The sequence below is a fragment of the Mustela erminea genome, chromosome X (assembly GCF_009829155.1).
Source record: "Mustela erminea isolate mMusErm1 chromosome X, mMusErm1.Pri, whole genome shotgun sequence".
In the NCBI taxonomy this organism is placed as follows: domain Eukaryota; kingdom Metazoa; phylum Chordata; class Mammalia; order Carnivora; family Mustelidae; genus Mustela; species Mustela erminea.
The window spans coordinates 72,729,333-72,744,228 of record NC_045635.1 but is presented as its reverse complement, the minus strand read 5'-3'; the positions used below and the strand labels follow the sequence as shown (position 1 = coordinate 72,744,228).

General features: G+C 35.8%; 1 protein-coding gene across 1 annotated transcript in view; it reads left to right on the top strand.

Moving 5' to 3' along the window:
• The first annotated feature begins 844 nt into the window (after nt 1-844).
• CHM (CHM Rab escort protein) overlaps nt 845-14,896 on the top strand; it is a 230,505-nt gene continuing 216,453 nt past the window's right edge. The window contains 1 exon segment of the mRNA XM_032330373.1: nt 845-909. Coding sequence (XP_032186264.1) covers nt 861-909 — 49 coding nt within the window. The 5' untranslated portion in view covers nt 845-860.

The following is a 14,896-nucleotide window of genomic DNA, read 5'->3' as shown; positions in this document are numbered from 1 at the left end:
TTGAATTATTTTGAAACTCTTGTAAAATACCTAAAATAACCACAATGAGCCCTAAAGCCCCTCATTAATTTTCAAACACAATCACTTCAGTATAAGGCCATTTTATTTTGATCATTTCTGCAGCAAGTTATCAGAAGAATCTTGTATGGACTCCTTGTACACGTATAAAAAACCAGTTTCAGAACCAATACATGCCTATCAAGCAACTACTATGCTTTCATATCTTTTTTCCCCTCCCGTAAAGCGAAGCTAATTCTGTAAAAATATACTGCAGGGTGGCTGCTTGGATTAACTAGAACAAATTCAGACGCAACTTAGGTTTCATTATGGCGAAGCTAAGGCGAGAGGTTTTTCGTGGGCTTTCGTTGGGGAGACATGGAGACGAAAAAGATAGGGGATATAGTTTGAAAAAATTGGTGCGAAAAAATATGCCGGGGGCGGGTTGCGCAAAACGAAAACACACACACACACACACGGGGAAACAAGTTTCCAGGCTGGAATGAAAATTTCCTTTGTTCACAGACCAAGCGTTTTTCAATTTCAGTCCGCCCTTCATCTATCCCAGCAATTCTTGCTTCATCACTGTCAAGGGGCACCCAGGTTTTCCCATTCATCCTATCTCATTACTACCCCAAACCTCCAGCCTAAACGCGCTACTGCACTTAGGCTGGAAAATAAACTGAACTTTTAACATTTGCGTAAACATTTCAAATAAAATGCTGTAGCCGCCTACCTGGACCGGCCACCCAAGAACTACAACATCCAGAATACACTGTTTTTCCTTCCGCCTTCTACCAGGGCGATGCCTGACTAGATTTCATTTCCACAAGCAATAGTCACATGACACATTTCCTTTCAAGATGGCGGACAATCTCCCTTCAGAGTTTGATGTGATCGTGATAGGGACGGGTATGTGCGGCTCTGGGACTTCCCGAACAAAGTATAGGAAATCTGTCTCGTTCCTACCTTCTCTGTCAGTGTTGACGTTTAGCGAGAAATGCCGGGGATTGAGGATGGGAGGGAGGATGGGAACGAAGTGAGGTAGTGTGGAGTCAGCGCGGGACTTGCAGCTCCAGGGAGGGACTTGGACCCGGTACTTAGAGCCATTTGAGTAGGGGTCGATCTGGTAGATGCCGATTGCTGAGGTTGGTTGCTGCGGGTGATTCTGTAATTTCCTTAGAGCGAGGTGGGTTTGTAGTGTGGTGAGAACGCAGGGTCGGGATTTTATCAAGAGACGTTTTGGGTATGACATGATTCCTTCCTTGTTGATTTCAAGGTGATATTCCCCATCATGTTGTCTCGCCTTTAGGAATTTTTCATATATTTATGTAGTCTTAGGGTGTAGTGCAGCTCGGATACAGCTCGGTCCTCGGGTTTTCCAGAAAGATGCTCAGTTGTTGCTCGTGTATTAATTTACTAGGATAAGGACATGGATTCTTTTCTATTGTGTTGACAAGCCTAGGAAATTGTATTTTGTTGAGGTAGCCATTTCTGCTTTATGATGATGGAAGATAGCGTTTTGTTCTGTATCACCCACCTATCTCCTCACGACTAAATGAGCTGAGAAGAAGCTTCTGTGAATTCCCCTTCAGGTGTGTGACCTTATCTTACCCTCGTTTACCCATCATTTATTCTCCATGTTTTGGGTGGAGCCAGAAAAAACCCTGCAATTTCTAGTTGGCAAATTCAGCGTACAGCCCGTGGCAGAAGATATTTGGCAGCAGTTGGTATTTTGTTTTTCTTAATAGTGTAAAGGGCGGATTTTAGATGGCATGAAGTAGGATGTTGAGTGGGGTTTTCTCCTGTTTGCAGAATGTGGTAGGTTGGAGAAGCTCTGGTGGATAAGAACCTGTCGATTGTGTTAATGAATAGAGTTGTCTTCTCAAACAGTAGGGGCAGCCATATTTCTAGGGTGGGAGTAAAAATAATAGCTACCTGGTTTTGAATGGTTATTATTTTCTAATTGAGGTGCTAAGCACTTTAGAAGCTGTTTGTACAACTACCTCATAGAGTAGGTATTCATTCTCTACACTTTACAAAAGAGGAAAAGGGGGTTTAGAAAGTTTGTCATGTGCCCAAGATAACACAGCTGGTAAGTTTCCAAAGGCCCATTCCATCTCAGAAGGAGAATCAGTGCTTCAGACCTTCAGAGTTAACCCATATTGATAGAAATAATTGAGAGCAGTTATTTCTAGACCTTGCTTGGCCTTTAAATAGCTGGCCTTTGAATTGCTTGGGCACTTAATCTCTCTGAGCCTCAGTCGCCTTGTTTTTAAATACAGAAAGGGTAAACTAGATATTCTTTCAGGTATTGTCTAACCAAAAATTCTCTTATTCTAGTTGCATCTGGGTGAGTGGTCTGAGGACAGTAAAGACATGTGTATTCCCATTATGAAAACTGCATGGCTGCAGGTAACTTGGCTGTGGTTGCTGTGAACAGATGTTGGATGAGAGCTGGAAGGAGCCAATTGACTGTTCATTTGTTCTCTCCAGTCTATGCTAAAATCGAGAACATCCATTTTTGAATAGCTGTTATACCATACTTGGATTCTATATTATTGCCTTTCTTTTTTGTTACCTAGGAACTTGGGGTGTTTTAAAAATTTTTTTGAACCATTATAAGATTTTTCTTATCTGGATTCAAATTTTAATAGGTAAGAGTGTTAATTCCTATTATTAAGCGCCATTAATTCTTAAATAGTTGCTTTCTGGTTCAGTTCATAATATGGACTATATTCATTTTGTTAGAGTCTGTTATGGTAGAGGTAGGAAGATACTGTGAGTGATACAGAAAATTACATTAGGCGGCATCTGGTGTATTTAGAAAAAGATTAATTTTAGACCTGTTCCAGTGGGGGTAATATTTCTCAAATTATAGGAAGAACTTACTTGAAGTTAATTGTAAGTTATGTTTTTTTATATCACTTAATGGTGAACATACTCTGAGTTTATCATGCACGCTGCAGAACTTTATGTTATGAAGTTTTGTTTTTAGGTATGTTAAAAATGGGGAAATTGGATAAATGTCATTTCCCAAATGATTCTAATAATTCCAGTCATTACTTAATTGGAATTATTGTTAATGTGTTTGGAATATTTTTCTTCGGAAATAGTTTGCTGGAAGTAACCTTACAAATGTTTGCACCTAGATGGCTCAGTCCATTAAGCATCTAACTCTTGACCTCAGCTCAGGTCTTGATCTCAGGGTCATTGAGTTCAAGTCCCACGTTGGGCTCCACATGCTGTATATGTTTGCATTACTAAGTACTAGCTTGAGTAAATTTTAGGAAAAGCAGCATTTCTTCATTTCAGTTTTACTGACAAAAGCAGAATTAAACATGTATGTATCACAAACATGAAGAAATAGGCTATGAAATGTAATTTTTCTTTTAGTAGATTTAGCTGTGTAAAGAGACAATGGCTTCAAATAAAAACATCTGTAGATAATATTCAGATCCCTTTGTCCTTGATTAATTAGTTTTTTTTTTCTTTTACTTTCCATATCACAAGATTTTTCTTAAGGTCATGTTTTGAAGAGATTATGAGAAGATAAAGTTTTGTATGTATTTTCTTAGTTATGTCCATTTCTTTCTGATTACAAAATACAGGAAATATGTGTCAAACACCCAAAGGCAGAGGAATAAAATAAAGTATTCGAGCTGTGAAAATTATAGAAGAAAATGGAATAAGGAAGGGGGGGGCATCTGGAGTCTTAAAGGAGAGGACAAAACTGAATGTAAGTGATGTTCTAGAGAGTGGCTTTCAGTTTGGGTACATGGTTGTCATTTTCAAGGCATTTTGCCTTTTAAAAAGACATTGGAATGATAATTTTGTGGGCTGTAGAGAAGTATCATTGGTTTCAGGTTAAAAATAGTCCCAGTAACATAATACCTCACTGGAGGTGACATCTGTGTAATCTGCATCTGCATGAGAGCCAACAGTTCAACAGAAGATCAGGCAAGATGGAAGTTAGGAGAACTGTGATAATATTGGCATGCTTCTTATATAGTAGAATCATTTAGGCCCTCGCTTAGAGCATATTTTTATTTTAGAAATAATTCCATATGCTCAGAACATATTAGAAACATCCTCAACTTCTGCAAAAGCTGTGTTTGGGGGATGTCACTAGATATAAGTGATAGTTCATATCCTAGTGGGAAAGGAAAGAGACAAACACCTAAAGTGCAAGCCTATGTCAAACAGTAAAATGGCCTGGGACCAGTTTGTATAATGACAGACACTCATTTTTCAGTTTGTATAATGACAGACACCCCATTTTTTGTTGGGGCAAAAAGTCTTTAAAGTCTAGAGAATATTAACTGAATAACAGTGAATAGTAATGAAAATAGTATTTCAAAAGTCCTTTAGTTTTACAAATTCTCGCATTTACTGAGAATCTAGTCCCTGCCTTGTGAACTTTACAGTTTTGCCTGTTTTCAGAGACTGGGATTCCTATAGTCACAGCCTCAGAACTGTTCTTAAGCCAATGAGGACTTACCATTGCATCCTTCTTGCTTTCTGAAGACGACACATAGGGATTCGGTCTGCATCCCTTTCCTTTCTGAAGTATACCACACAATTATACGTTGGGAGTTCTTTCCCTAAGATGGACTGTGGAGTGGGCTAGCTTAAAATTTTTACTGCAGGGTGTAAACACATAGATCCTTTTTGATTTAAGAGTTTTATTCCTAAAGATTATGGGGAAAGGAATGAGATAACCAAGATAACAAACATGGGAGAAATTACAAAGATTATTGCTCCTAAATTGTGACTACTTTCCTAGATAAGTAACTATGTGTTCCACATTGTATGATAGTAGATGAGGCAGCCTGGTGTAATAGGAATCACTTGACCTTTCTACTGGGTGACTTTGGGCAAATTACATCACCTCTTGGGATGCCAGTTTGTTCATCTATAAAGTGGGAGATTTGAATTAGGTGACCTATTTACCAGTTCTAAAGTTTACCATTGTGTAACCTACGTATGACCCTGGGTCTTTGAAAAGGCTAAATTCTGTATAGTCCTTTTAAGGAGTCAGGCCAGTGTTTAGTATACTTTAGAAATGTGGGTGTCAAAATGGGTCATAAAAATTTTCTTATAAACAGTAAGCTGCTTTTATCAGGAAGGTCACATAGGTAGTATGCTTCCATTCTTTGATGTTGGCTGAGAATTATAATGTCAGCCTTGGCTGGCAACTCAGTGATTGTAATGCTTATGGCGGTGATACAACATCACTTCTCTAAATGTTGGGGGAGTATTGGTGCAGGAGGTTTTGTGAAAACACATTTACCAAATACCCCATATGTGACTTCCCACATATATATCTTATTTACTCTTCTCCTAGGATACATGTATATATTTCTAACATGACAGGGTGCCCATACTTCCTCTGTGTTTCCAAACATACATACACCTATCATCTCTCCAGAGCTGAGTTGTGATTATTTTGGTGTGGTAATTGCAAGATGTCACTATATGTGGGTCATGAAATCAATTCCAGCATTTAAAAAAGAGGTAGAGAAGAATATATCAGAATATATTACATGTAGTAAGGATTAATGTAGTTTAATGAAACAAATATTTTATTTGTGTATAACAGATCACTGTAAAATACATACATGTATATACATACACATATTTTTGGAGGATTGTTGGGGCAAAAAGTCTTTAAAGTCTAGAGAATATTAACTGAATAACAGTGAATAGTGATGAAAATAGTATTTCAAAAGTCCTTTAGTTGTACAAATGCTATGCCATTCATATATTTTATTTACTTTGACCCATATGTATCTCATTTGAGCAGTGTAGTGATAATGTAGTGATTGACAGTATGATTCTGAAATGAGACAGATTGGGTTTGAATCAGCTGTGTCTCTTGTGCCACCTTACACATGTCTCTTAATGTCTAAGTTGCAATTTTTCATCTCTACATGAGAATAAACCTCAGAGAGCTGTGTTGAGAATTCAATGAAATATTTCCTGTAAAATGTTTAGTAAGTGCTCAGAAAATGTAGTTGATTTTTTTTTTTTTTTGCCCCATGATGCCATTCCCAGGTGCTTTTATCATCACTGTTTCTACTTGAATGCATCCCAGGAAGGGCTTTCCATGGAAAGCAACAGAAGGATTCAGATGTCTGAGTCCTTTTCCTCCTCTTCCCATTGGCTGGTTGATAGTAAAGACCTTTGTGTGTCTGTTACCACTATTTCTAACAGATTTCTTAATCTTGCGGGTTTACAGGTTTTCTATTTTTCTTTTTTCTCTTTGGTTCATCACCTTGAATTATTTGTCATGTCTAAAGGTTTTGAACAGATTTATCTTATTTGGGGCATAGTATTAAACTCTTCTTTGTCAGTGTAAGAATGCTGAAGGAGCTAAAGAAAGCCCACAGATTTTACATTAAAAAATGCTTTGCAAGCCTTCAGGCATTTATTGATGGAAAAGTATGTCTTTTCTGCTCTCAGAACCTAGGAAAGTAAAGGGAGTCATCTAACTCTGGAGAAGACTTGTTGGGAGAGGCTTATCCTTCCCTTATAAGTTTGAGCCAGTTCCTCAGAGCTGCATCTGTTACTAGAGTTCCCTCTGCAGCATCCTTTTCATCTCCCATGGCTCATGTCATTTACTCATTTTCTCTAGTGTTCTCATGATGTTTTGGATAACTCAAGTTACAGCAATTAAAATCAAATATGGATGCTCATCATCACATTCTCATGTTTAACATAAAATCCCAATGCACAGAAGTAATTATAGTTCTGTATAATTGACCTGTAGCTCATGCTAAATCACCTGCTATTCAGTTTCAATGCAGTGTCTTTTAACCGAAATGTTAGGTTGTGCCTGATATGTATATGAATGGTTTTAAAAGTAAAATAGACTAAAAGTCTCCAAAAGTTTGTGTTGACATACATATTAAAAATTATGTATTAGTGTGTTTTGTGTGTGTGTGAGTGTGTGTGTGTTTGTGTGTATATAAAATGCTAGAGAGATTGGAAACATTTTGAGGATATTTGTAGCCAAGAAAATAGGGATACTTAGAAAGATTGATTCATTGTATTTTTGCTTTTTTAATAATCTTATTAAAGGGCATTGTAAAAAGAAATGGTAATTTATCACAGGTAGTGATTTTCCAAAGCACGATTATGAGAGCCATCATGTTATCATACTGAGGCTATTTAAAAAGTAGTTTGGAAATAAGAGACCAGGGGCAAAAGAGAGACAGACAGACAGAAAGACAGACCAGGAGCAGCTTGGCCAGTATGGTACTCAGTGTAAGTATTTTATCTCATATTGGATTTTTACCAAAGAGTTTAAATCCTGTTACTTGACTGATTTGGTTTATATCATATATCTTTTTTGTCCAGCCTAGTATTACACATTGAGTTGTAATGACTATTAATTAATGGAGTTTTATTCATTTTATTTTGCTTTGAAATGTTTTGGTCTTATATATGTGATCCAGATTTTCACATTTATTACATTTATTAATTATTTTTCTAGTATATCTTCTGCTGAAGTGAGCACTAAATTACTTTTCTATATAAGATTAAATGATTATTATGGAAAATTTATACAAGCTATAGAGAAATAGGTGTTACATACAGATAGAAGGCATATTAGGAAGATGTTGAGTTGTGAATTCTTTTTCACATAAATTTTGTTTGAATATAGTTGACACAGTTACATTAGTTTCAGATGCACAACTTGGTGATTTGACAAGTTTATCCATTATGTTCACCACAAGTGTAGCTATCACCTGTCCCATTACATTGCTATTATGAGATCATTGACTGTATTTGTTATGCTCTGCCTTTCATTCCCATGCCTTACTGAGTTGTGAATTCTAATCACAACTTTTTTCCCTGTGAACTGTGTTACTTTGTCATGAGCTATCTAAGCCAAATAGATGACAGATAATTAGGTTAGTTCCTACAACACACTGTTAAACAAATATCTGAAAAATATTTACTGTATATGAGTACTGTTCTAAGCTCTTAAAATGCATTATCTTATCTGATTCTCTCAACAACCCTGTCTGTGGAAGATATAATTATCTCCCTTTTACAAATATAAAACCTAAGGCTTAGTTAAATTTGACCTAGGTCAAGCTATTAAGACTAGAGCTGTTCTAGCTAAAATTGAGTTATTAGAATGAGGTTGTGGGATTCTTCCAAGTCAAAAATGCCTTATACTATCAGTGTTATATTAATGTGCCCTAGCTTTGTGGTTGGCAGTCAGTTCATTTTTGTAGTTACCTTTGTTGACATTAAAATCCAGATGCCAACAAAATCTTACAGTTCTAACTCATCATTTACAACATCATGACATCTGTGTTAGCTTGCAAACCTTTTGATGAAGGTGAACTGCATGACATGGTTGTGTTTATTCCTTAAAACTGAAAATAAAAATCACAGCCACTAAAGTAATGGTAAAAAATGGGGTCAGGGAATACAGTAATATTTCAGGAGATAATCTGTTTTCCCCAGGAATTAATTATTCATTGATTTCAAGATAATTCAAGGTACATAGCTTCCCACTGAAATAAAATCATTGTTAAAAATAACATATAGGCGGGCGCCTGGGTGGCTTAGTGGGTTAAGCCACTGCCTTCAGCTCAGGTCACGATCTCAGAGTCCTGGGATCGAGTCCCACATCGGGCTCTCTGCTCAGCAGGGAGCCTACTTCCCTCTCTCTCTCTCTGCCTGCCTCTTTGTCTACTTGTGATCTCTGTCTGTCAAATAAACAAATAAAATCTTTAAAAAAAATAACATATAGGCTGCTTGTGCATGCTGGAGTTTACCATTTTAGGGTTTTTTGTTTGTTTGTTTTTGTTTTATTCACTTGCAAATTAAATTTTCAAGATTAAGTGTTGGACTCATTGTCCTGTTTATGAAGTTTGTCTTTTCTTGGTTGACTACTCTTTTGGTCCCTACAATTTTCAGTATTTGTCAGCACTTACGATGGATGCATCTGAATTGATGGAATGAATATGGTAATATTGTTTTCCTCCAAGGGCTGTGTTACTAAAGTAATACTTTTATGTATGTACTTCCAGATGTTTTCTCACTGTGTGTATAGATATGTCTACTTTTCTGTGCTTATAAAAATGTATCATAGATGCTGTTTTGAAACCTGCTATATTTCACCTCACAGTATGTCATGAACATCATTCCATGTCAACCAAATATTCTTTCCAGTGTCATTCTTAAAAAGTTTTTATTTGGAGATAATTGTAGACTCACATGCAGTTGTAAGAAATAATATGGGAAGGTCCTGTATACACTTCACCCAGTTTCCCCATTGGCAAGTAACATCTTAGATAACTCTAACATAACCAGGAAATTGACCTTACCTATTTACCTTATTCAGATTTTACCAGTTTTACATATACTTGTGTTACTTTTGTTAACCACCTTTGGAGATGAGCATAGATAGATTTCCCGTCCAAGATTAATAAATACTAACTCTTAGTTTATTTTTTAGTAGTTTATTTTTTACATTTAAATTTTAATTCACTTGAAATTTACTTTGTTGTAACATATGAGGGTTTTTTTCCATCTAAATCACCAGCCAGTTATTCTAATACAATTGATCTAATAGTCTGTTCTTCATTGAGTTGAAATTAATTTTTTTTATTATATGATCAATTTTTGGACTTTTTGACAATAAGTGTCTCTTTCAAAGTAGGAACTACAAATTAAGAATAGACTGGGTCGTCTGATCTATAGAGAAATCACTTCTTTGAAATCTCAAAAAACAAAAGGTAGTATTTGAGTATATTAAAAATCATAGCATCTACTCTGAAAAGTAGAAAACCAAAAGAAAAAAATAACAGTGAGAGTATTTGCAACTCATAACAGGACTAATTACAGAAAATGAGTACCTCCAAATTTATGTGAAAAATATCAAGATCTCTTTAGACTAATGGGCAGAGAATGTAAAGAGAAGATAGAAATAGTCAACAAGCTGCTGGGAAATATTTTTTCTTAATATGTTGAATGTAAAATAACCTAATTAAAAACATTAAAAGAGTAATAACTAATTTGTTGATGAAGTTGTTTTCAGTTAATGTGACAGTATTATAAATTGAGATAACACTTGAGCAAAGTAATTTGACAGTTTATACTAAGATTTGTAAATGTGTTTATTCTTAGACTCAGTAACTCCAGATCTGAGAATTTATTTTGAGAAAATCATTCAGTATAGTTAGAAGCTATAAGAGTGACATCTATTTTAAAGCTGCTTATCATAGTGAAATTTGAAAATAAGGTAAATAGAAAAGTGCTCTGAAAGCTCACAGGAGGCCAGTTAACTGGCGGAATAGGCAGTCTTACAGTGTGGCCCAGAATCTGGTCCACAGCTTTCATTTATATTATAAAAAAACATGTACGGGGCACCTGGTTGGCTCAGTGGGTTAAGCCTCTGCCTTCAGCTCAGTACATGATCTCAGGGTCCTGGGATCAAACCTGCATTGGGCTCTGTGCTCAGCAGGGAGCCTGCTTCCTTCTCTCTCTGCCTGCTGCTCTGCCTACTTGTGATCTCTCCCGCTCTGTCAAATAAATAAATAAAATCTTAAAAAATAACATATGTACAAATGAAATATGTACGTGTGTGCATGTATATTTATTACAGAGAACAATAATAAAGTGAATGACATGTATGTATGATCCAGTTAAAGAAAAAGAGCATTACTGGAACTTTAGAAGCTCTTTACGTGGGTCACTATCATCTGTGTTCCGTTCCTTTCCCATAGATGTAATGATTATGGTAAATTGTATTGTTCCTTGTATTTTTAAAGTTGTCTTTATTACGTGTGTATGCATCTCTGAAAAAATGTATTGTTTTGCCAGTTTTTTGGCTGTTGTCTAACTTTTGGAGTACTATAGTATGTATGCTTTCTGTAACTTGCTTTTGTTGACCAGTGTTATGTTTGTGAGATTCATCTGTACAGATGCATACAGATTTATTCCCCCTTCCCTACACACTCACATGTACACACACATGCTGCCATTGTGTTGTATACTAGATTTGCAAATCTTCAGCTTCAGTAGGTTATGCCTATTTACCAAGGTAATTGTATTTATTTGCCCTTTGGTTTACAGCTTTTCAAGCCTCTCTCCTACCCTGGGAAATTTGTAATGTCATAAGTACATTCGTGACAAAATAAGGTCATTTGTACATACCATTTTGCAACTTTTTCAGTCACTAATAGTCACCTTTCTATCCATTCCAGTTCATTTTTATCTCCAATACAGAGACCGTATTTAACTTTATACAAACACCCATCCCAAAATACTCTTTATAGCTGAAATGTGCAAATTTGTGTCCAATTCAGTATTATGCACTGCTGGTTCTTAATGCCCTGTAAGTCTGTTTTATCCTGGCATAGTTCCTTTTGTTTGTTTGTTTGTTTGTTTGTTTTTAATGATGACTGAAATGTTGAGACTAGGCCAGTGATCCTACAGAATGTTCTGCCTCTTGAATTTGACTGCTTTCTTCCTTGTGTATCAGTTACTTTACTACTATGTCTATGTTTTGTGTTTTTTCTTTTTTTTTAATAAACTGAGAGTTATATCTATTTTTTTAAAAGATTTTATATATTTATTTGACAGAGACACAGCGAGAGAGGGAACACAAGCAGAGGGAGTGGGAGAGGGAGAAGCAGGCTACCCGCTGAGCAGGGAGCCTTATGTGAGGTTTGATCCTAGGACCCTGGAATCATGACCTGAGCTGAAGGCAGATGCTTAATGACTGAGCCACCCAGGCCCCCCCTGAGAATTATATCTAAAGGCTTAATGGATTCAAAGTTAAAATTTTTGGCTAGAATTTATCTTTAGTGATTGGGTGCTGTGTTGGACTATGCCAGAACACACATCATATCTGGTTGATCCACCATGAATATTGCTGAGATTAACCCTGGATTAGAGTGATGACAATCTGATGCTTCCATTGTATGGATATATTTCCCCTGTGCAATGAAGATAATCTGTGTATTGCTAATTTGGCACTGTACAAGTATTCAATTTGATACCAACTATTCACATAATTGTTTTGGCATCAGTATGTAATTCTTGTAGAAATAAGTATTCTCATTAGGACTTGCAAAAAATGTTTTTTTCTTTGATTCTTAGTTCTTTGATTCCTTCCACACTTAGTAGCTGCCACTAAATTCCAATTTTTGAATTCACAAAAAGGAATATACCTTTCTAGCATTATTGGTGTCTACCAGTTAAATACTAGTTTCTGAGAATCAAGTAATTCAGAAAATGGAATTAATTGTTAGGCTGCTTGGTGGGGATGGACAAAGAGATTTAGATGTCATGAAAGAGTATAGTAGTTAAAAGCACAGACTTGAGCCAGAGTGGCTAAGTTCCAATATTAATTCACCATTTACTGGGTATATGACTTTTGACAAATTACTTAACCCCTCTGTGTTTCAGTTTCTGCCTTCTGTATATATGTGGATAAAGCCTGGAAAGTAAGGGAAAAATGAAAAAAATTGTTAAGGGCCAGGTTATGTATGATTCTAATATTTTCTTTAGCATTATACCATATTTACTGTATAAGAGAAAATGAAAAAGAAAAGTAGCTGTCTTGCTGCATTTTAGGCATTTTTATTACTATTATTTTTTCAATTAAAAACATTTTTAAGTTTTATTTTTTTTTATATTTATTTAAGAGGGAGAGAGTGAGGGGGTGAGGGGAAGTGGAGGTGGGGGGAGAGACAGTGTGATCTCCTCTCTGATAACCATCTCTTTGTTCTATACGGTTAAGAGTTTGTCTGTTGGTTTGTATCTCTTTTATTTTCTCTTTGCTCATTTGTTTTGTTTCTTAAATTCTGCAAATGAGTGAAAGCATATGGTATTTCTTTCTTTGACTTTTCTCTCTTGTATTATACTTTCTTGCTTCATCTACATCTTTGCAAATGGCGATATTTCATTCTTATTTATGGCTTATTTATGTGTGTGTGTGTGTGTGTGTACACATGTACATGTATATATACGACCTCCATTCATCAGTTGAGGGACACTTGGCTCTTGTAAATAATGTGCAGTAAACATAAGGATGCATGTATGTATCCCTTTGAATTGGTGGGTTTTTTTTTTTTTTGTTGTTGTTTTGTTTGTTTGTTTGTTTTTGGTAAATACCCAGTAGAGCAATTGCTGGATCACAGGGTATTTGTATTTTTAACTTTCTGAGGAATCTCCATACTGTTTTGCCAAGTGACTGCTCCAGTTTGCATTCCTACCAGTGGTGCAAGAGGAACCCTTTCTCCAGACTTCACCAACACCTGTTCTTTCTTGTCTTGTTGATTTTAGCCATTCTGACCTGTGTGAGGTAATACCTCATTGTACTTTTGATTTGCATTTCCTTGATAACAAGTGATGCTAAGCATCTTTTCATGTGTCTGTTGGTTATCTGTATATCTTTGAAGAAATGCCTGTTTATGTTTTCTGCCCATTTTCTAATTAGATTATTTTTTTAGGTGTTGAGTTTTATAAGTTCTTTATATATTTTGCATACTAACCCTTTATTGGATATGCCATTTGCAGATCTTCTCCCATTCCATAGTTTTAGTTTTGTTGATTGTTTCCTTTACTGTGCAGAAGCTTTTTATTTTGATGTACTCTTAATAGTGTATTTTTTCTCTTGTTTCCCTTGGCTCAGGAGTCCTGTTAGAAAAAACTTGCTACAGCCTGGATCAAAGAAGTTACTGCCCATGTTCTCCTCTAGACTTTTCATGGTTTCAGGGCTCACATTTAGGTCTTTTCATCCATTTTGAATTTACTTGTATGTGTGGTAAAAAAGTGGTCCAGTTTCATTCTTTGGAATGTTGCTGTCCAATTTAACCAACACTGTTTGTTGAAGAGACTGTGTTTTTCCCATTGGGTATTCTTTTCTGCTTTGTCAAATATTAGCTGACCACATAGTTAAGGTTCATTTCTGGGTTCTCTATTCTATTCCGTTGATCTGTGTGTCTGTTTTTGTTCTAGTACCATACTGTCTGACTACCATAGCTTTGTAATAGAACTTTAAGTCTAGAATTGTGATGCCTCCAGCATTGCTTTTTTTTTCCAAGGTTGCCTTGGCTATTTGGGGTCTTTTGTGTTTTCATACAAGTTTCAGGATTGTTCTAGCTCTGAAAAATGCTGCTGGTATTTTGAAGGGATTGCATTAAATGCGTAGGTTGCGTTGGATACTATAGACATTTTAACAATATTTGTTCTTCCATTCCAGGTGCATGGAATGCCTTTTCATTTCTTTGTGTTGTCTTGAATTACTTTCATCAATGTCTTACAGTTTTCAGAGTACAGGTCTTCACCTCTTTGGTTAAATTTATTTCTAGGGATCTTTTTGATTTCGGTGCAGTTGTAAATGGAATTGTTTTCTTAATTTCTTTTTCTTCAGTATTGGTGTTAAGAAATGTAGCAGATTTCTGTATATAGATTTTATACCCTGTGACTTTACTGAATTTGTTTACCAGTTCTGGCAGAGTTTTGGTGGAGTCTTTAGGGTTTTATATATATATACATATAGTGTCATGTCATTTGCAAATGGTGAGAGTTTTACTTTTTTCTTACTCATTTAGATGCGTTTTACTTCTTTTTGTTGTCCAAGTGCTGTGGCTAGGACTTCCAGTTCTGTGTTGAATACAAGTGATGAGGGTGGACATCCTTATCTTCTTCCTGATCTCAGGGGAAAAGCTCACAGTTTTTCTCCATTAAGGCTGATGTTAGCTGTGAGTTTTTCATATATGATCTTTATTAATTTGAGGTATGTGGCTTCTAGATTTACTTTGTTGAGGGTTTGTATCATGAATGGTTTTTGTACTTCGTTAAGTGCTTTTTCTGCATCTATGGAAATAATCATATGGTTTTTATTCTTTCTCTTATTGATGTG